The 22,141-nt window shown below is 41.5% G+C and overlaps 1 protein-coding gene across 1 annotated transcript; it reads right to left on the bottom strand.

The window, feature by feature from the left end:
• Window positions 1–386: 386 nt before the first annotated feature.
• cfap97d2 (CFAP97 domain containing 2) lies at window positions 387–10,066 on the bottom strand. The gene is made up of 5 exons (XM_071513360.1): window positions 9,971–10,066; window positions 9,719–9,799; window positions 1,020–1,147; window positions 672–849; window positions 387–479 (listed from the first exon to the last, which is right to left on the bottom strand). Exons 1-5 carry the CDS (start codon window positions 10,064–10,066, stop codon window positions 387–389), a joined length of 576 nt encoding a protein of 191 aa, XP_071369461.1.
• Window positions 10,067–22,141: the final 12,075 nt, after the last annotated feature.

Here is a 22,141-nt window from a genome sequence, read left to right as displayed (position 1 = left end):
TGTCCAGAAACAAAATGTGACTTTGCTAAAAGAACAAGGCATCTCATTCCTCATCAGTTGTGACTTTGTATTCACTGCTTGCAGTCTCCTGCTCATGTGTTTTAGGTGTGTCAGGTGTTGTGTGTGATGTGTGAGGGCTGTTTGACGTTTCAGATCTATCAGATGAGGAAGAACCTTCAGCAGGATGAAGGTGTTTATTTGGCGTATTTGTTACTGGGTCAGAAGCACTAGGTTTTTCAGGTGTATCTGGTGCACTGGATGTCTTAGGTGCACTTGGTTTTGAGCTAGGTCTGTTCCTGTCTCTTTGTGTATCTGTGTCCCTGCTTCCTCCTCCTTGTTGGTTTCTTTCTTCCCCTCCTTCTCCTCACTCTCTGCTCTGCCATTGTTCATGTTGCTTTCAGAGCTTTGTCCTGTTGCATCAGCGCTGTCTTTTCTTCACTCTCACAATCACTGCTCCTCTTCTTAGATTTTTCATGTCCCTGTTGGATGAAAGCTGTAACCATTATCATGGTATAAAAGATCAATATGACACTTACAATTTAGAGGGTCATTGTGGTATGTTATGAGGTATGTACTGAGATTACAATATAGTGTAGAAGTGATGGATTATTTCAATAGAGAGATAAACAACAGCATTAATCTTACTTTATTTTTCAAATAAAAAAAGTCACCTTTTGCTCATTTGCCCTTCCTCGTGGGTAACGTCCAATGCTGTCCATCACCTTGAGAGTCTTGAGCCAGTCCTCATGCCAGCTCCTCACATTGTAGTGAGGCCTGCACTGGCTCAGACGCAACAGGATCACCTGATTCTCCTCGGTAATACGGAGCAACTCCAGCTGTCGCCTCTCCCTGCCAAGGCTACAGTGAAGAGAAAAGACGGGCTGCTCATTCCAATAGTGCGTTTTGAGTTTCAAGGGCTATCTTGTTATTTGGTAATCCAACTTGTTGCTTTTACTTAACACTACATATGATTTTGCCTACATTGATGTTTATGCCAGTGCAAATGCAAAGTCCTAAACTCAACTAACCTTTTCCTTTCATAGTAATTCCTATTGTCAGTTTGTCCAGTGGTGCGCATGATGTATGATATTTTCTCCAGAAGCATGTCGTTTTCCCTCTGGATCGTCATCATCCGCTGCTCTTCAAGCTTAATGTGATAGATGTTGTAACTGTCTTAGCGACATGTTTCCTTGAGATGTTTATTTTATGTTTGTCATAAATTCATGATTATTTAAGTTCATACAGTCTTTAAAAATGTATTATAAATATGATGTTAAAAGGGTAACATTGATAAAAAATGTGTCTAAAATATACCACCTTAAAATAATGTTTGGTTAAAAATGTAGTGCGTTTTATGTAAGGTTTATTTAATGTAGAGTGTAACGGGTCACGTGACCAGAGTTTAGTTAAGGGCAAGACCAGGGCATTATGGGTCAGAACCAGCATGACTGCAGAGGAAAGACATGCGGCCCAGATAACCCTATTCTGCACGTGGTCCAAGAGGCGCACACGGTAATAGTTTTTCATTTGTTTTCATTTGTGTATTATGTTTGTTGATGTGCCTTTACATGGACAATGTGATATGTTTTCAGTAATTTTATTTGATATCAGCACATTTCTGTTGTGCTACCGTGTTTGAGCCTGTATATCAATGGACACTAACTTGAGAGACTTTAAAATGACAGAGATGTATATTTTGAACCTTTTATATCTTTTATTTTCTTGTAGTTTTCACGGTGTCTGCTGACGAAAGAGAGAGAGAGACAAAATAAAACTTCAAAAGACATCTGTATGATGCGTGGCCATTATTTCATTGGACCAGTGTAGCTACAGTGAAAACGTACCGCCAGCATGGCCGAGAGTTCAAAGTAATGAACGGCGCATGTCCGGGAAGAAGAGAGAAGGAAGCACGATCGCTGGGGCAGCGTGTGGCCGGAGAACGTTGACGAAGAGGCTTGCTGATTCACGGGAGAAGACGGGAGTGTCGGCTCCTGACACCGTCGGGTTGAGAGTACCGCGATTTCACCAAGAGAGGGCGACGTTTACCAGCGTAGGCTACAGCTCTGCAAATATCCTGTCTACAGGCTTCAGCGTGCAGTGTCTGTTTCATTCCATTGCTGTCTTCAGGCAGAAGAGTGCGGCTCTGCAGACGGCAGCAGGTTTGACTGTGCTACCTCTACAACTTTATGGACATTTGTAAATTTGAAAAAATACTGGTTTATTAATGAGAAAAGTAATTGATCTATCATTACAGCCTAATTGTTGTTCCTGTTTTACTAGTGGTATTGTTATGAATGTTCTAATGGTGTTTTTGATCAGAGAGTTCAAATGCATACCCAAAAGAAGTGCATTAGGGGGTTTATTTGAGTAAATAGTTACTAAATATTAGTACTTGGATTGCACTGACAATTACATAGTTGCAAAGGTTATATGCATATTTAGCAATAACTTGGTGATAGATTCAGTGCTTTTTCTAAAACATGTACAATGTCAGTTCACGGAGAAAAAGGTAGTGAAGTTAGTGAACAAATTGAGTCCCTTCAAGTAGAATTGACTAGGTTAAGTGAACAATTAAAATCACAAACTGATGATGTTGAAAGGAAGAGATTAGAGTCACTCATAGGTGATATTCATGCTAAAATAGAAATACACCGAATAGCAATGATGGAGCCTACCTCCACCACTTCAAGGAGAGTCGAACCCAGGAAATCTTCACGGGAGAGAAAGTTAACCCCAAAATGCTGGAGCTGAAGCAACAAGAAGCTTCTCAGAGGGAGAGTAAATTCATCATGCTATATGAAAGCTGGAAAGAACAAGTTAGAGCTACACGTACCAAACTTAAGGATGAGTGCTCTGACCTAGACTTGGGTGGCATGATGGATGCTGTTGAAGAGCTGGAAACACAAGTGAGAGATGTGTATGAAAATATGCGATCTCAATTGGCACCTTCTACTGAGATTAGAAGAAAGATGGATTCCTGCACAGCAGTAACAGCAGATTTGATGGGGCTAATGAAAGTACGCATGAGTGAAGTGGGGCAAGAGGAGTTTGATGCTAAGGCAGAAAATGCACGACTTCGTATGGTGCTCGACAGAGAGTATGCCCAGTCAATATTTGGAACAACAGTCTCCAAATCAACAGTTCGTAGCCACCACTCAAGCTGTTCATTAGAACAGCAAAGCATCATAGCAAAAAGAGCAGAGTGTGCTGCACAGTTTGCTGCAAAGAAGGCCGAAATGAAGATGGAGGAGGCAATCGCTACACAAAAGCAAGAACTTAAAAGACTGGAAAATCAGAGAGATCTTCAAGTAATAGCTGCTAAGCTTAAGGCATACTCTGAAGCTGACTCAGGTGAGGCCTGTGATGAAAGTAGAATAGCTGGCAGTGAGGTGGCCAATTGTCCTCCAGTACCTTATAAAGAAATCAAAAGGGAACAAACATGTAAGAGCAATAACAATGAACAAACAAACAATACTAACAATGAAGCATCGTTAGCACAAGCCCTACATGACACAATGGTTCTCACCAGACTTCCTGCACCCGAGCCCTCAGTCTTCTCAGGGGATCCACTTAAGTTCTTAGAGTGGAGCACAAGTTTCAAGGCATTGATAGAACGGCGATGCACAAATCCAGCTGACAGGTTGTTCTACCTACAAAAATACATCAGTGGTGAGGCGCGATCAGTATTGGAAGGAAGCTTCTACAGAAAGGATGAGGAAGCCTACGACCAAGCATGGGAGGCATTGAATGCTCGGTATGGCCACCCTTTTGTAATCCAGCGCGCATTTAGAGAAAAACTGAATAACTGGCCAAAGATTGGCTCGAGGGAGTCAGTAAAACTGAGACAATTCAGTGATTTTCTGACAGCCTGCAATAATGCCATGCCATACATCAAAGGGCTTCAGGTGTTAAATGACTGTGAAGAGAATCAAAAGATGCTCCAAAAACTCCCTGATTGGGTGACCTCTCGCTGGAATCGTCATGTCACAAAGCAGTTGCGACAAACAGAGGAATACCCTAATTTCAAGGAGTTTGCTGATTTTATGGCACAAGAAGCAGAGATTGCATGTAATCCTGTAACATCCTTTCATGCCTTGAAGCCTACTGAAGAAAAGCCATCTAGAGATATAAAGCGCTCAAAGGCTAATGCGTTCATCACAAATGTGAAAGCGTCAGATAAATCAAGTACAGTGATGAAAACATACAGTGCTGTGGAGAACAGCTCAAAAGAGTCAAACGGATACAAGAAAGTAAACACTTCAGTTTCATCTTCAAACCCAGTCACATGCATGTGTTGTGGCGAAAGACACTCCATCCACAAATGCCAGAAGTTCGCCAATGAGCCTGTGGAGGACAAGAGAAGGTTCATATTTGACAATAAGTTGTGCTTTGGCTGTCTTAGGAGAGGACACAATTCAAAAGATTGCAAGAATAAAGCTACTTGTGGCATATGTAAGAAACATCATCCAACACCACTTCATGAAGACCGTCCTTCTGCTGCTGCTGACACATCTTCTTCTCATGTGATGCAAGCGGAAGAAAACACATCTTCCCTTTCTTGCTGTGTAGACAGAGGCGATGGTGGGAGCACATCCATGATAGTGCCGGTATGGATTTCTTCAACCACCACCCCTGAAACAGAGACCTTAGTGTATGCCCTACTGGATACACAGAGCAGCAACACTTTTGTAGACAAAGAGGTATGTGAGAAGACGGGGGCAGGTTTAGAGCCAGTCAAGTTAAAGCTTACCACTATGATGGGAAAAGATTCCATTATCCAGAGTGAAAGAGTTAGTGGGCTTAGAGTTAGAGGGTTTGCCTCACAAAGCTTTATCAACTTGCCACCTGCCTATACCAGAGATTTCATCCCACTTGAACGTTCCCACATTCCTATCCCTGAAACTGCCAAAAGGTGGAAACATCTGAACAGAATAACACAGGAAATACCAGAGCTGATGGATTGTGAGGTCGGACTCCTGATAGGCTACGACTGCTCCAGAGCATTGGCACCACGACAAGTCATCACAGGAGGTGATGATGAGCCGTACGCCATCAAGACTGACCTGGGTTGGAGCATTGTCGGTAGCTCACCACGGGTCGCAAAGTCAACAGAAGTGACAGGTCTGTGCCATCGTGTATCTGTCAAGGAACTTCCACCATTGACACCAGCCACTGTCATCAGAGCCCTCGAATCAGACTTCAAAGATACAAACCCTGGGGAAAAGAGCATATCACAAGATGACATACAGTTCATGCAATTACTGAATGAAAAAATACACCAGAATACAGATGGGCACCTGGAAATGCCCCTCCCCTTTAAGACACGCCCACAACTGCCAGAAAATAAGCGGCTGGCTCTGGTGCGGCTGAAGCACCTGAAAAGGAAACTTGAGAAAAATTCCAAATTTAAGGATGACTACATTAAATTTATGGAAGGTGTCTTCAAGGATGGAGATGCGGAGAGAGCTGAATACCAACCAAAGGCAGGAAATGTGTGGTATATTCCTCACCAAGGGGTCTATCACCCTAGAAAACCAGAAAAAATTAGGGTTGTGTTCGACTGTTCTGCCAAGTATGATGGCACGGCTCTGAATGATCATTTACTAACTGGACCTGATCTCACAAATGGGCTGACAGGAGTGCTCTGCAGATTCCGCAAACACCCAATCGCAGTCATCTGTGATGTAGAAAAAATGTTCCACAGATTCCATGTAAGCCAAGAAGACAGAGATTACTTGCGGTTCCTGTGGTGGGAAAACGGCGATACGAATTCAGAGCCAAAAGAATATCGCATGAAGGTCCATCTTTTTGGAGCAGCATCCTCTCCTGGCTGCGCAAATTATGGAATGAAGTATCTTGCAAGCCAAAATGAAAAGGAGTATTCTGCAGCAGCCAGCTTCATCAAAAAGAATTTCTATGTTGATGATGGCCTCATCAGTGTAGAATCTGTGGACACGGCCATCAAACTAGTGAGAGAAGCGCAAAATGTGTGTGCAAAAGGGAGATTACACCTCCACAAGTTCATCTCCAACAACAGAGAAGTCTTGGAGTCAATTCCTGACAGTGAACGAGCTAGTGGAGTTCAGGATGTAGATCTCAATTATGATGAACTCCCAGTCCAGACCGTGTTGGGAGTAAAGTGGAGTGTGAACAGTGACACCTTCTCCTTTAAAGTTGCCCTGGATGAGAAACCAGCAACACGGCGGGGAATCCTCTCAACTGTAGCCTCTGTGTTTGACCCACTAGGCTTCCTGGCTCCCTTCCTCCTACTGGGAAAGAAAGTACTACAGGAAATGTGCCAAAAGGGAATTGGATGGGACGAACCACTGCCAGGAGAATTAAAGCCACGATGGGAGAGCTGGCTGAATGATCTAGAGAATCTGCAAAAACTCCAGATTCCAAGATGCTTTGCTCCTGAAAACCTAGGGAAGGTCCAGAGAATTGAACTGCATCACTTTTCAGATGCGAGTAGCCATGGGTACGGTCAGTGTTCATATATCCGAGTGGTGAGTGAAGACAAAGTGCATTGCTCCTTAGTCATAGGTAAGGCAAGGGTTGCACCCTCAAAGGTTGTAACCATACCAAGGCTGGAGTTAACTGCTGCAGTGGTCTCCTCAGCAGTCAGCAGTATGCTAAAGGAGGAGCTGGAGCTCAAAATTGACCAAGAGTATTTTTGGACAGATTCACAAGTAGTCTTGGGTTACATTAACAATGAAGCCCGAAGGTTTCACGTTTTCGTTGCAAATCGAGTCCAAAGAATCAGAGAAACAACAGACCCAGCACAGTGGTACTATATCGACACTGATCGGAATCCGGCGGATCACGCTTCCAGAGGCCTCAAGGTGGCAGAGTTGATTAGTTCAAATTGGCTTACTGGACCCAAGTTCCTGTGGGAAAGAGAGATTGTCATACCAAAATCTACTCCAGAGCTTCTGGTGGGCGATCCTGAAGTCAAAACAACACAAGTACTACAAACAAAAGTAGTAAAAGAGGACAGTTTTTTGGAGAGACTTAAACGGTTCTCAAACTGGCATACAGCACTGAATGTTGTTGCTCGGATCCAGCGACTAGCAAAAAGAGCCAAAACAGCAGAACCCATAAATGTCGAAGACAGAAGAAAGGCCAGTCTTGTGCTTGTAAAATTGGCTCAAAAAGATGCCTTCAAAGAGGAAATACGAATACTGAGTCATGGTAAACTACCACATAGCCATCAATTGTTCCAGCTTGACCCAGTATTGCAAGATGGTGTTCTCAGGGTGGGAGGGCGATTGAAGAAGGCTTCCTTACCTCTCGACTTGAAGCATCCAGTAATCCTACCAAGAGATGGTGTGGTTACACGTCTGATCTTAGATTACTGCCATGAAAAAACTCAGCACCAAGGCAGAGGACAAACCCTTAATGAGCTGAGAGCAAATGGTTACTGGGTTGTTGGTGGCAGCAAAGTTGTGGCGAACCACATTAAACAATGCGTTACGTGCAGGAGAGCTCGCAGGCCAACAGAAACGCAAAAGATGGCGGATCTACCTGCTAACCGCGTTGATCCCTCGCCACCATTCTCCTACTGTGGGATGGATTGTTTTGGACCGTTTCACACTAAGCAAGGTCGTAAAGAGTGTAAGAGATATGGTCTCATATTCACCTGTCTATCCTCGAGGGCAATTCACATAGAAATACTAGAAGATCTAACAACTGATGCCTTCATAAATGCTTTGCGGTGCTTTATAGCTATCCGTGGAGCTGTAAGACAAATCAGATCGGACCAAGGGACAAATTTTGTTGGGGCGAAAAATGAACTGACAAAGGCTTTAAAAGAAGTGGACAAAGACAGATTGACTGCTTACTTGGCCGAAAAACAATGTGACTTCACTATGAACGTACCTGATGCCAGTCACATGGGAGGTGTTTGGGAACGGCAGATCAGGACAGTTAGGAGCGTCCTAAGCTGGGTCCTCTCACAGAGCGCTGGAAGATTAGATGATGCTTCTTTAAGAACATTCTTCTATGAAGCCATGTCAATAATAAATAGCCGCCCACTCACCACTGACAGCATCAATGATCCCAAAGGCCTAGAGCCACTTACCCCAAACCATTTACTTACCATGAAAGCCTCTGTTCCGCTGCCTCCACCAGGAAAATTTGTGGCAGAAGATCTGTATGCCAGGAAAAGGTGGCGCAGAGTACAATATCTAACAGAGCAATTCTGGAGTAGATGGAGGAAAGAATATCTATCAAACATCACCCTCAGACAACGCTGGCACTCTTCAAGACGAAATGTGAAGATTGGAGATATTGTCATTGTCAAAGAGGAAGGGATTCCCCGCAATGAGTGGAGACTTGGAAGAGTACTTGATGTTTGTAAAGATGAAGATGGACTGGTGCGAAAAGCTACAATACAAATAGGAAATAGAAGGCTAGGAAAAGAGGGTCAACGACTCATTAATCCATCCATTCTTGAACGTCCTATTCATAAATTAGTTGTACTTGTAGAAAACAACTAAGATGTGTTCCAATGGAACTAATCTCTAAACACCTACCTGTGTGGAGAGTTTAAAGTATCAGTCTTGAGTTTTTTACAGATACCAACTATTTGGTTCTGAAATTACTAGATTTATTCAAATATTTGTAGACAGGTTATCATAAATCATAGTAATTTGGTGGGAGTGTAACTGTCTTAGCGACATGTTTCCTTGAGATGTTTATTTTATGTTTGTCATAAATTCATGATTATTTAAGTTCATACAGTCTTTAAAAATGTATTATAAATATGATGTTAAAAGGGTAACATTGATAAAAAATGTGTCTAAAATATACCACCTTAAAATAATGTTTGGTTAAAAATGTAGTGCGTTTTATGTAAGGTTTATTTAATGTAGAGTGTAACGGGTCACGTGACCAGAGTTTAGTTAAGGGCAAGACCAGGGCATTATGGGTCAGAACCAGCATGACTGCAGAGGAAAGACATGCGGCCCAGATAACCCTATTCTGCACGTGGTCCAAGAGGCGCACACGGTAATAGTTTTTCATTTGTTTTCATTTGTGTATTATGTTTGTTGATGTGCCTTTACATGGACAATGTGATATGTTTTCAGTAATTTTATTTGATATCAGCACATTTCTGTTGTGCTACCGTGTTTGAGCCTGTATATCAATGGACACTAACTTGAGAGACTTTAAAATGACAGAGATGTATATTTTGAACCTTTTATATCTTTTATTTTCTTGTAGTTTTCACGGTGTCTGCTGACGAAAGAGAGAGAGAGACAAAATAAAACTTCAAAAGACATCTGTATGATGCGTGGCCATTATTTCATTGGACCAGTGTAGCTACAGATGTGTTTAGGAACAGAAACAACAACACAATCCCTGACATATCAGCATGTTTGAGGTCTACACAACAGTTACCTTGTAGTTTTTATAAGTCCCTTAGTGTTTTTATCACAGGAAGAAATTAGTACTTTATTCTCTCCTTTCCATTGTTTTATTATAGCATTTTATCACTGTGTTTATCACTTAACATCTGCATTTTCACTGTGCAAACAACCTAAATTTAACTAAGCTAAAAGATTAAAAAAAATCCCAAAACATCATTGTAATTTATTGAGGTATTATTGTCTAATAAATAGAGGCTCCAGTGGGCAGTTTCTGAAACGTTTGCTGCCACCCTGTGGACATAATGTGAGTTTATCTGAAAACATAAAATGTAAATTCCCATAACCACCTTCTGCTTCTTCAGCTTGACAGATAGGTGACCGTAGGTCCTTGGTGGAGTTGTGTTTAATGTTGGTTTGGCCGATTTCACCTTGACAGAAGACATTGAATGATGGGATAATACTAAATCCAACATCTAACTGCATGGTTTGTAACTATAACAAAGGCTTGAGGGGTATGGCATAATAATTGGAATATCATTTGGTAAATGACAACAGATTTAGTCACTTCATAACCCAAAGCATCACACATCATGCCTAACCTTTCTCCTGTGCATATCATATGAAGCCTTGTCCCATTTCTGCTGAAGGTATTTGTTCCCAGTGGGAAGCAGGGGTTGGTAAGCCAAGTGCTGCATCACGGTCCTGTAAAGACAAATCAATAGACAGACAGACAAAGTGGTAATGCTACTCTCACACAAACACCTTTGAGTCTTGTATCATTTTGCATAAGTGATGAGGTTTGGTATTAATCAGACAAATGTAAACAGCATGTTAGCTGACCATGGGCCTCAGACTTCTCTGACGTACCTCACTGTTTGTGGCTGGCCTGGCCTCTCAGTATCAGTTTCGGGCCTCTTAGCTCAACTCTTCGTCTGCCCAAGAGTCTGTTCTTTCCTAAACCATCCAGGTTGACTGGAGCTCTGAGACTGCAGTCTGTTTTCTGCCAGTCATACACAGGTTGCCATGACAGCAGCAGGAGAGAGCGGAGATGAATGAATGGTTTCAAACGTTGTGCTTGTTTAACAAGTTCCACACGGGGAAACGCATACTGGCATAGAGATAAATAGTAAACATGTTGTCCCCCACCAGTGATGTAGTTCCACCCTTGGGTCAGTCAGTGATTGCTGAGTGTACTTGAAATATGAGTGAAATTGTATACACATTTTCGTATGGGACAATGAAAGGACAGATTGACCATATATTTCTGTTGCCTACTCTCCTCAGAATTAGGCTTACAAGTTATATCTTGAAATGTAGTAACTGTAATTGTCCTATTTTTACTCTTAAACTTTCTGTCACCCCTGTGAGAATAGCTGATAGCTCTGCTAAATATGTTAGGAAGCCTATGAAATATCTCCATAATGTATGCCAGAGTTCAATAAAACTGTTGAACAGATTGATCATGAAATAATATTCAAAATCAAATGTAGAATTACATGTAGTGGAAAAAAACAGACTGGATTGAATCAGTGAAGTCAAAGGCGTGCACTTTCCAACTTACTGCTGCATACAGAAAAGTAATAGCCTTGGTAACAGTTACTTGGAAACTAACATTGCAACAACTTGAACCAACACACCAAGTGTAAACACAGCTATTTACAGAGGACTCCCGCAGAGACTATAAATTGCACAATATTAAGTTGATGTCTAGCCATGACAATTCCCAGTTCTTGTATAAAAATTTGAACTTTCATTTAAGTTTAAAACATACTGCATGTAGAATTGTATAATATGCTTTGGAATGATGGTCAATTGTATTTATATTGTAGTGTAAAGTATATATCTCTTATCCAGACAATACAACATAAGGAGCTCATCATCAAAGGTTTGTTGAATGAATCCCATTGAGGCTATGTCAAGCTTCATGAATGGACATATTCATTACAACACTCCCCTCTACTGATGAGAACTGGGTATGACGTTTTCTAGAGCAATTGAGATCACCACTGTTTATAATTCATATTCTCCCACGGCAGCATGAACAGCCAAAACAAGCTCATAAAAATCTAAAAGAAATCAAATTATAATGCAGGAATGCATTGTGTTACTAATTTTTTCATCATGATAGTCTTTAAATTTAATGTTTAGTGCAACAAGATTGGTCATACTCAGCAATGTTCAATGGTTAGTTACACTTGTCCATTGCAAGCAAATAATTATGGATGTATCATTTTTATGAGTATATTACAGAATAGTACAGTTGTATGAGACTGTATGAGTTGTAAAGCTGTCCTGGCAAGAGTTGATTCTCCATGTCTGACATCTCCCCATGGACACCCCCACGAGCCAATTAATTATTCCCCCACCGCAGTCACATCTCACTGCACGGGAAGAGCCCTCATGAATGAATTATGGGCAGTAAAATGTTTCCAGTCTAATTTGTTACTTAGTTGTATAAGAGGAGACGTGTTGATGGGACAGATGGCAGATATCAGGGTGATAAAATAGGGAAAGGGAGTTAGGTGCCTCTCCTTCTCTGACCCTCTCTTTCTTTCTGTTTCTTCTATCTCATTTCAAAAATTAAAAAAAATCTTTGTTATGTAGCCAATGCTTAGATGGGGATATTGCCAAAGGCACAGATTCATGCATAATATATACAGTGGTGCTGTATGCTTAGATTTGGTATGTTATGCATAAAGAGGAAGCATATAAGGTTATTCTGTTAACTCAGTGCAAGTGTCGTCATCCAATAAGAAGGGAGATAATGATGTATCTAAGATAATGATGCATGTTTTCATGACCTGCTCAGAATGGCAGGGGATGTTCACTGTTCCAGGGAAGTCTCACTGGTAGATCTCCCATTGCATTGTTGTGGAAATACGTGCTAAGAGAGACAGTCTCTGTGGGAGAGACAAAGCACAGTAAGTCCTGATACTCATATCAACATAACAGGTGTGTGTGTGTGTGTGTGCAGCTGTGATGTGTTTTTCAGATGAACCTGTGTGTCTTAAAGCTTCCCTCCAAAGACTGAGATTTATATATGTAATGAAAATCACCTTATACCTTATATCTGCAAATTTGTGGTCTCCAGAGAACCACCCAAATCCAGAGTTGACATAATTAAAGAAAAAAGAGAAATTAAAAAGTTTGTTACAAGGCTGGAAACAGTCAAAGTAGTCAAATATGACTAACAGTAGTTTTGCTGCAAAATTCTGATGTAATCCACCAAATACAACACTGGTGGATTTTTTTTTGCGTCAGTTGCGTTATATGATACCTGCTTCATCAGTGTTATGCTCCACTCAGTGACCCCTAGTCATCCTGATTCATCCTGTTTGGCAATTTCATCCCTGTTTGATTATGTTAGCAAGTCTAGGGATATAGCGGTTTGTAGCTACAATGAGCAATCCTAAAATACCTAAACCCCAATACAAAATGAGCAATAAACTCCAGTATCTGAGGGAAACCTCAAGTAGTGTTTGTGCATTTGTGCGTCTGTGAATCGATATAATTCCTCTGTGTATCCCATAGACTGTAAAAAAATAGGCTTATCCCACTGCAGCCACCGAACACTAACCCCGTCATCACTGCTGGCAACCCTGTCTCGGCTGATTGAGACAAATACCAAGGGTTCCCTCAGAGCTCCTGTTTTTCTGGGCAGCGACGGTAGCGGTGCTGCCTGTGGCCATCACTACAGAGGCATCAGCAGGAGGAGGGGTGCATTCCCCCAAGGTTAGGATCAGTGTTTTTTATCTGTGTGATGGAAAGTGACTACGGTAACAGGTCTCAGGGGAGGATCCTGTTTAGAGGTGGCTGCACCGCACTGCATCCCGGCCAGGACACACACTGCTTGCTAGGAGTGCCGAACAGATGGCTGCAATTAAGGTGTTCTTTTTTGTTGGTAAACGGATGACTTTCTTTGTCTCTAGCTTTCAGTTTTAATTATTTTGTCTTTACTCTTTGCCGAGGTCATTCTAAATGTCACACCAGAAATATGCTTAAATAGTGCTATTCTAAGTTTTGCAACAATGAAACTTTAATTTTGTCCTCCTGTTTATGCCGTTACTCAATCCCATGTGCTCATACCTTCCAGGTCTAGAGGCCTGTAAAGTGATGCGTTCTGCGGATGGAGCTTTTACCAACAGCAGGTCCCACCTCTCCCCTTAAAAGCGTTCTTTACCACTCAGTGATCATCTATCAGCTTGGTGTTTATGAAGCACTGAATACACACTGTTCTGACCTTTTAAAAATAGAAACAGACAGTAGAGGCATCTGAAGTCATACCACTTTACTTGCCTCATTTGGAGCTGACTGTGTTCTAGAACTATCCGGTTTGATGCGCCGATAAATATAGGCTACTTCAGAAAATTAACAAAGGGTAGTATCCTTAAATAATCTTAAAACCCACAAGGAAGTATTAAAAACCACATAACACACACACACACACGTTCCCATGCAGTTTTGTCAGTAAACACAGTGACAAAAAGCTTAGACTGTAATGAAATCTATTCTTTCGCACAAAATTCTAAAAACCTTTCTACCTTGATATATAGAAAGTAGTTTCAAAGTCAACACAATTTCCAACTAATGGATGGTAGAAGGGGGAACAACTCTGAGGCACTACTCTAAGTCCCACTGCTCCATTAATGCCGCTGAGCTACAGAGGAATGGATGCTTTGACTTGGAAACAGGCTTTATCCCTCTAAAAGTGGCTCTTTTGATGACAGTTTGGCACACACATGCTGCACTTCCTCCTGAATGCAGGAAGTCGGCCCCATTTTAATACTCAACCCATATAGGCTTATACTCCACATAGATCTGTGCTATGCAAGGGTATAAATAATGAAACATGCAGTCCTTACAAGGAAAAAAAGGCCCACAGTCCAATTGCAAAGCATGATGAAATGCTCAGTCTAGTGCTGTTACATAACTGTGGCATGAGTGATGAGGATCATAAACTAGCTGGAGTGGGACCAGGTAAAGTAACATACCAGACTAATGAACTGTAGTAAGGTAACACAAACATAGATGTACGCTCAGATTTGTCCTCATAAATGTAACCCTCAACTTAGTTCATGACTATAAATGTCCTCCTGTTTCCCATGGCAACTTCACCTCTTTTGAACATCTCAGCTTCTTGGTTACTGGCAAGGCCACTCTTCTGTGTATTCTGGTTTACAAGCCGCAAAAACCAAACAGTGCTTTCATTGAAGAATTGTCCTAACTACTCACTTATCATGCCTGTACATACTCATTCTTGATGATTTTAATATCCATGTTTGCTGTCCGACTCTTATCCCTGCCCGTGATTTTCTGAATCTTTTATTTTTGTTCAATCTGTTAATGAGCCCACTCACTCTAAAAGTCATATTGTAAGTCAGGTTTCATTCCAAATGACTTGGACATAGAAGATATCTGTGTATTGGACCATAAATCCATAGTTTTTATTTTTATTTATCCCCTTGCCCTGAGCAATTACAGGCCAATCTCCAAAAAGTCAGAATTCTGAGTCCTTTCTATCCTTCACAGACCTTGAGAAAGTTATCCATGCTTTTATCTCATCTCATCTAGACTACTGTAACTCCCGCTACTCTTGCTCTCCCATTTTAGCCTCACTTCACTGGTGGCCGGTTAGTTTTCAGAACTGATTTAAAGAAAACTCTGCAAGGCTCAATGTGATCTAGCATAACGTGGTCTAGCCTACATCGCTGACCTTTAAACTCCCATGAGCTGACGCACAGCCTACGGTCCTGAGGCAGGGCTCTCCTGGCTGCTCCACACTCCCGGTTACATACTAAAGGTGACTGTGCTTTTCCTGTCAGGGTGCCTGGGCTTTGGAGCACCCTGCCCGAGAAACTAAAGCTAGCCAAATCAGTATCCTCATGAACAGGCTTTTGCATAATTTCCCACTTTATTGCTCTTCTTATGTTTTATATGTTATTTTACGAGCTATGTATCCCGTCTTTTATTCTTGATTCTAGAGGACTTTCCCCCTCTCCTCCTATCTCTATCTTAATGTTTTTTGTTTGGTGTGTAATTGCCTTTTGTGTGTTCATTTTATGCTGTTTCTGCTATGCTTTGTCCTCCATTTTAATGATACTGTAAAGCCTTTTATTGACTCTGTAAAGCACTTAGTACTTTGTTTTGAAAAGTGTAAAAATAAAGTTTATTATTTAATATATGTATCATCTGTTATATTATTTTATCTATTATATATAATTATTATTATTATATTTATTAGTCCAGACCAGGAGAAACGGTGCACCTGCCTATTCCTCCAAGATTAGCACTATTAAAAGTAAGCCAGCTAATCATATTTGCACTGCAGAATCTCTGAATATGAATTAGCCCATAATATGTCATGGAGAGCTAATTTGATCGTCGTCATACTCAGTGAACCTGGCAGGTCAGGTAGTGCAAAACGCTGTACTGGCCTCCAGCGTGGAGTAAAGTAGTTCATTATGGCACAGCTGCCTCGTCCCTGACGCTCACAACAGCCAGGAGGTGTTGAATTTATTGTCCGGCTACATGTGACAATTTTCAGTTTTTCGTCAGGAAGGGAGTGGGGGAAAACTAATCAAGACAATATTGATTTGTGACTTCTTTAGCATGTCCCCTGTGTACTGTAACATCACTGGGATAAAATGTATTACCCCTTCCTACTTATGTCCCTTTGATATCTATATGTCTCATGGATGTGGACAACTCCTAGGAGGCCACAGCGTTGTTACCTCCATGGAATTACAATTCTATTTCTATGGTAACCGGCCGCAACGTATTCCTTGACCAGTAGGACCCTGCCCAGTAATCCTCTGCTCTCTGACAACAAAATTCACAGCTACTCAAAGGTCTAATTTCCTACTCTGGACAGAGTAATTGCACCAGCCCTCTTCTGTGGGAAACATTAGGCTATTAGACAAAACACCTGGTACAAGATGATATTTTCTCCTCACTGGTAGTGACTTGTGTCTGTGGGAAGAACGATACAGGATAAAGACTGGGTATAGAGCAGGAGTGAGGAGAATGGGTCATTACATGGCAGATTAGTGGCTACAGAGAGGGTGACATAGCTGAAATATTGATTATCTGTTGGCACAGCAGGAACCAATCAATCGCATGACCGCACATGGCTGTGGGCGCAGGCAAACTCCAACCTCATGAGCATGACTTTGTAACTGCATTGATACAACCATATACAGTAATGTGACATGTCTTAGGGAGCGTGAGAGAAATGCCACAATACAATGTAAATTAAGTGCCATATACCGAACCATCGGGTGGCATTTCAAGAATAAAGCTGTAAACCTGAACAGAGGTTCATCGTAAAATGTAAATTAAGCTGTAGAAGAGAGTTCCGAGAGGCTAAAAATGGAAAGTGTTTTCATGATAAGGAGGGGAACATGTTGATCGTGACAATTCTCACTGGACAGGAAACTCCCCGAGAGACGATTATGAAAGAGCGTGATTAGAGTGTGGGCTTTATTTTAGGCCCTGTGCATCATTAAGAATGTGCTTGTGTGTGTGTGTGTGTGTGTGTGTGCATATGTGTGTGTATGTATCACTCCTAGGCAAAGTTTAGGTGGGGGGTTGGGGGGGATAGAGGACAGAGTGTTTCTAGGGGGGTTAGTAAGGCCAGAGAAGGAAGGGCCAAGAGATGCCAGGCATGAGAGTGACCACAGTGGCATTCATTACCAACATCCTCTCACTTACTCACCGCTCCATTTGACTGCAGGCCCTTTCTCCTGCTCAGAGTGGTCACTCAGTGAAGGCTCTCCTTACCTTGCCCAGAGCAAAACTGAGACCATCTCTCAACAGTTTTTTGCACGGTTCTACATTTCAACCAAACTCCTTTATGTCAAATGTCAGTGGGGATTTAAGATTATAAGTGTGGATGTAATCATATGTATATTATCATATATGAGTGTGTTGAAACTGATTTGTCTTAGACCCGCTTTTTTTTTTTTATAGAGGGGAAGATTTGCTTGTCAGAGGAAGAGAGAATGCCAGTCCCCATGTTGAAAAGAACACCGGGAGATTCATTAAAACATGAAATCAATGCAAAGTTGGTTACATCTCCGACTGCTCCTATTCCTGAAGCTCGATGGACTTTATTGAGCGTCCATGAAATGGGCCCTGAAGTTTGGAGGGGAGAGAGGCTGAGGCCTGAAATTAATGCAGCACAAGGCATTCAGAGAGCAAAGGGGATGCTTACTATGGCCAGTCTGTCTGTTAACCATGATGTGACTTCACCTAATTGAAAACGTATTAATAACTCTGGGGGAATAAACAGGTTGCATTTAACTTTTTAGTTACATACAGTGTTGGCTGTGTATAACAAGACTCTTTTTTTATCTTTTACTTTTAGATTATATGTCATAAAATTAACAGGGATGATATGAGAAAGAGAGATGATGACATGTAAGACCACAACACCGCTAGCTGTTGTCCTTACCCTCCTGCCTATGTATGTATAATTTCCTTGCATTATGTGGCCATGATATATCCTAATGGGCAGAATTACATTGTCTTTATGGCTCGCACTCTACACTCATTGAATGTGGGCTGGATTGCTGTATTGAGGGTGCCTGAGTTCTCACTGTGCCAGTGTCATTGCCCTTATCTCTCTCGAATAATGAATATTGGTAATCACAATGGATTTTAAAGAGGAGTAGGTTTTAGTGCTGTTCTCTAAACATCACATATGACATTACATTTTAGCCAAGTAACAGCGAGTAGTAACTGACAGTAAATCAAAGCTGAATGCTAATATGTACCAAATGTATCAACTGTTCAGCCTGCACAAGTCCTGTATTGAATGTGCACCATACAATGCACACTTACTCACATCTTCTGCACCCATTCTGATACAACCGTCTACTGTGCATACGTGGCTGGACACAAAATAATTAATGTACATTTTATACATGTTTGGATTTAAAACAGTCCAACCCAGAAAGTCTCAGAACCACATCTTGGTCTGGCATGTTGTAGCATAATGGTGTTGTGTGGAATACTAGTCTGACAGTTCGGGTCCAAAGCACAGACTGTTGTTCTGGCCTTCAACTCTGTCCTCGGACATCAGCAGCTGTGTTGTGGCCAACCTGAAGGAGGGCGTTCAGTGGGCAAAGAGCCTAATGGGAGGGAACGGAAGCTAGCTAAAATTTGTTTACATGCTCAGTTTGTGTGTCTGTGTGTGTGAGCATATGTGTGTGAGACAGAGAGAAAGTCTTTGCTCGTGACTCGGTTCATAGCAGCTGTCCATTTGCTAGGCAGCCCTTGCTCAAAGCGGTGCCAAACACAGCGCATTCTCCTGCTCTGATTGGTGGAGAACTTGGCTGTGGGCATTCTGGGTGAGTTGTGGGGTGAAGGGGAGCGGATGGTTTTAACACTGCTACTGGACATGGTCATAGATATGGGCACGGTCTGGCATTCCCTGAAAGCAAGAGCCACGGCTTAGGCAAAAGCACAAGCTCCTAACATAGGCTACAAAAGACTAATTATAGAAGTTAATACATTTTATATGTATGGTTGAAAGATCTCAGGTTGCAAGAAAATTATTGTCTCTTATCCAACTGCTGGAAATATTTTTAATTATATGAAAAAATTGTTTTTGAACAGCAGTACATCATAATGTTTAGTGATCATGCACAGTATGCCGTGCCCTTGTATTAGTTTCAACTCAGTTGAAATAGTCTGATTGTCATAATGATTCTCAATGCCATATAATCATTATGTAAGGAACTTTCATCCAGTGCTTTTGAGCCAATTTACATCATTTTGAGCTTCAAATTGCACTGACCCTCTTCACAGAGTAGGTCACATTATAGAGTTCTCTTTTGATACCAGTAGGTTTTTCAGTAGATTATTTCTCTATGGGCTACTGCTGGGCAAATGTGTCATCATCATTATCCAGTACTACAGTAGATGAGACATATTATGCTGTGTTGCATACTGGGGTTGACAGGCTGATGTATCTATCTTGGCTTTAATCATCGCTAGTCACTTGGAGAAAACACCCTGAAAAACAAACAACAAACAGGCTTGAATATCCACTCCTTCCAAGAACATCACATTAAGCTACTGGCTACGCACTAATGTTTGTAGACATTTATCATTGCAGGTCAGCAATTACTATTGAGGAAACACTCAACTTTGTGCAAAATCTCTCAACAAAAATCAACATGCTTACTGCCACCTTTTTAGAAAGCTCATCCAATACACAACACATGTTCTGCTGAGCTTTAGTCTTATTCACTGTAGATTGCTCTCACTCATTGTGAGTTACTCTGGATAGGAGTATCAGCTAAATGCCTGAAATGTAAATTGTGTATATCTATGCACCACATCCTAATTGTTTTGAACAAACATAATAGCTGCCCTCTATTTTTTGTGCTGCCATCCTGGCCTTTTTGACATCACAAATGCATAAATAAAGACATGATTAATGAAGACATTTAAGGCAAAACTTGCTTACAGCCCTCTAGCTTTCATCACATCTTGAGCTTCTAAATGTTGTATAGCAGTGACTCAGAATAATCAGGATTTTTGAATGGAATTATCTTTGTTTACTTTTTGCTCTGGTTTGTCGATGAGTAACTGCTAGTGTGGATTGTTATTGAGCATCTTTTCAAGGTCCTAAAAAAAAGTCTGAATCAACTCCCCTGTGTTATCAGATATTCCACTAAATAGTTTTTATCATCTCTTTTGATCTTGAAAACATCAAACAGATAATATATGACATAAACCCCTCCATCCCACCCATGCCCATCTCTGCATGGTAACACTCATGAATGCAGTCTTCAGTCTTCCCCATATGTTAGCCTTTTAAGGCAGTACAGTAAAACTGGGGCTGGCCCATTTATCTCTGGCCATCTCCATGCACCTTAAACCAAGTTATCTTTCCCCATCAGGAGAAAACAGGCTGTTAAAACTCACAGGGGAGCCACTGCCTGTCGGCCGCAGCCCAGGCAATCAAAAAGAAGAATTCTAATGATGCCTGACAAAATTGTCAGACGATATCCTCCAGGGTGCAATGATACTTTACATTACAGTAGACGGATCGATTGGGAGGTTGACATGAGAGGCCTCTGCGGAGGGAGGGAGCTGGAGAGCCTGCAGCGTACTGCTCCGGGGGCTGTGCTGATTCCACTGTGAGGCGAAGTCCACCTGACCTCACAGGACTCATGTGGATGGACACTGTGCACACATGCACATTGCTTGCTTGTGTGTGTGGGTGTGCGCGTATGTGCTGTGCTTTTGTGCGCCTGTCTGCTAAGCGCCTATGTAGGTGTGTTAGTGTGCACACGTGCGCACGCTCCCTCCATCAATAATTGAATAATTGATGGGAACCCCTCCATCAATAACAGTTTCTTTACAGTAAGCCTTTAAACAGTGACGTCGCATAATTATTATGCTGTGTAAAGAAATTCAATCAGGAAACATTTTGTTTCTAAGTGGCCCACATCCCTGAGGAACCAGTTATCACAGACAACTGACAAGACCTGGGCGCCACAAAACTAGGTCATTAAAGTGGATTAATGCTGTAATTCAGAGAGACGAACACACAACACAACCCCACTAATGAACCCCTCCAGTCTCTCATCAAGCTTCCTGTGCTGTGGTTAATATTGTTTACACAAACCTCGGCTTTTTCTCTGTTCTGCACACTCTACATTACATTGGGAACAAGGAGCTTTCATGATAAGTCTTCAATACCATACAGAGTTCAACGGTACAGAGTTCAACGGTAGCTTGTGAACATATAATGTCAAATATGAGAAGCTTATCACAGTTGTGCATAAAGGATATCGGCTATGAAAAATGGTAGATCTCTAGAGGTTGGGTGATATACAGTACATAATAGATATATAATGGAATGGAATGCATCCAGATAAATGGTCCCTAATGTTTCCTTTCATTTTTGGAAGCCATTCACAAAATGATGGATCATTAAAGTGATCTAATGAGACACTGTTTACTTATAAGCATGCGTTAACTTTTTTCCCTCAAGCTTGATAGCTATTGCATTTGTAGATGTACAGTAAATCACCATAGAGGCAAGAGTGCAACACTAATGCCTGATTACTAAATTCTAAATCACAGAAAAACTTAGTGAGCCAAGATTTGCAGTATATCCCTGCACACATTAAAGGTACAAAAAAAAAATCTAAATTGGTCATTTATCTTGTTAAAGGCATGATGTTGGTCATTTATTTGTATTGTAGCCTAGTGATGGTGGCTCACTGGCAACCAGTATCTAACACCTGTGAAAGGGGTCAACTCTATACTAAGCTTCTGATGGATATCCATTTTCAGACACTGACAGAAGCCCTGACATCTACCATTTGTGGTGAGAGGGAGTCATGCTGACAGGCATGGGTGTAATCTTCTTAGATTTGAAGTATTAGATACCACAAATGATGACTGCAATAGAGAAACAGCAGATAGCACAAACACAGCTGGCACTAATTCAGTCTCTTGACGTAACACCTCTTAGGTGGGGAAATTGAACTTCCTACTCTTAAGAGGACAGAATAGCAGTCTGGAGAGTAGGCTAGTCTGGGTCCTCAACAAACCCCCTTCACTCTCCACAGCCCCTTTCTGGTGAGGAAGGAAACCAGAAGAAAACAATGTTAGTCTGTGATAGAAAACCATCAAATCCTTGGAGAGAGGTACTCATACAGCAGAAACAGTCGTCATAAGCAACACCAACTGGCCTCCAGTCCCTAGAGATGAAGCCACAAAACAGAGCTGAGCTTGGCAACTTCAAC

The sequence above is a fragment of the Centroberyx affinis genome, unplaced genomic scaffold, assembly GCF_046629955.1.
Source record: "Centroberyx affinis isolate AG114_WGS23_722 - 3 ecotype Tasmania unplaced genomic scaffold, CSIRO-AGI_Caff_v1 ptg007038l_1, whole genome shotgun sequence".
NCBI lineage: Eukaryota > Metazoa > Chordata > Actinopteri > Beryciformes > Berycidae > Centroberyx > Centroberyx affinis.
Note: the sequence above shows the minus strand (reverse complement) of the source record. Positions and strands in the feature narration are given on the sequence as shown.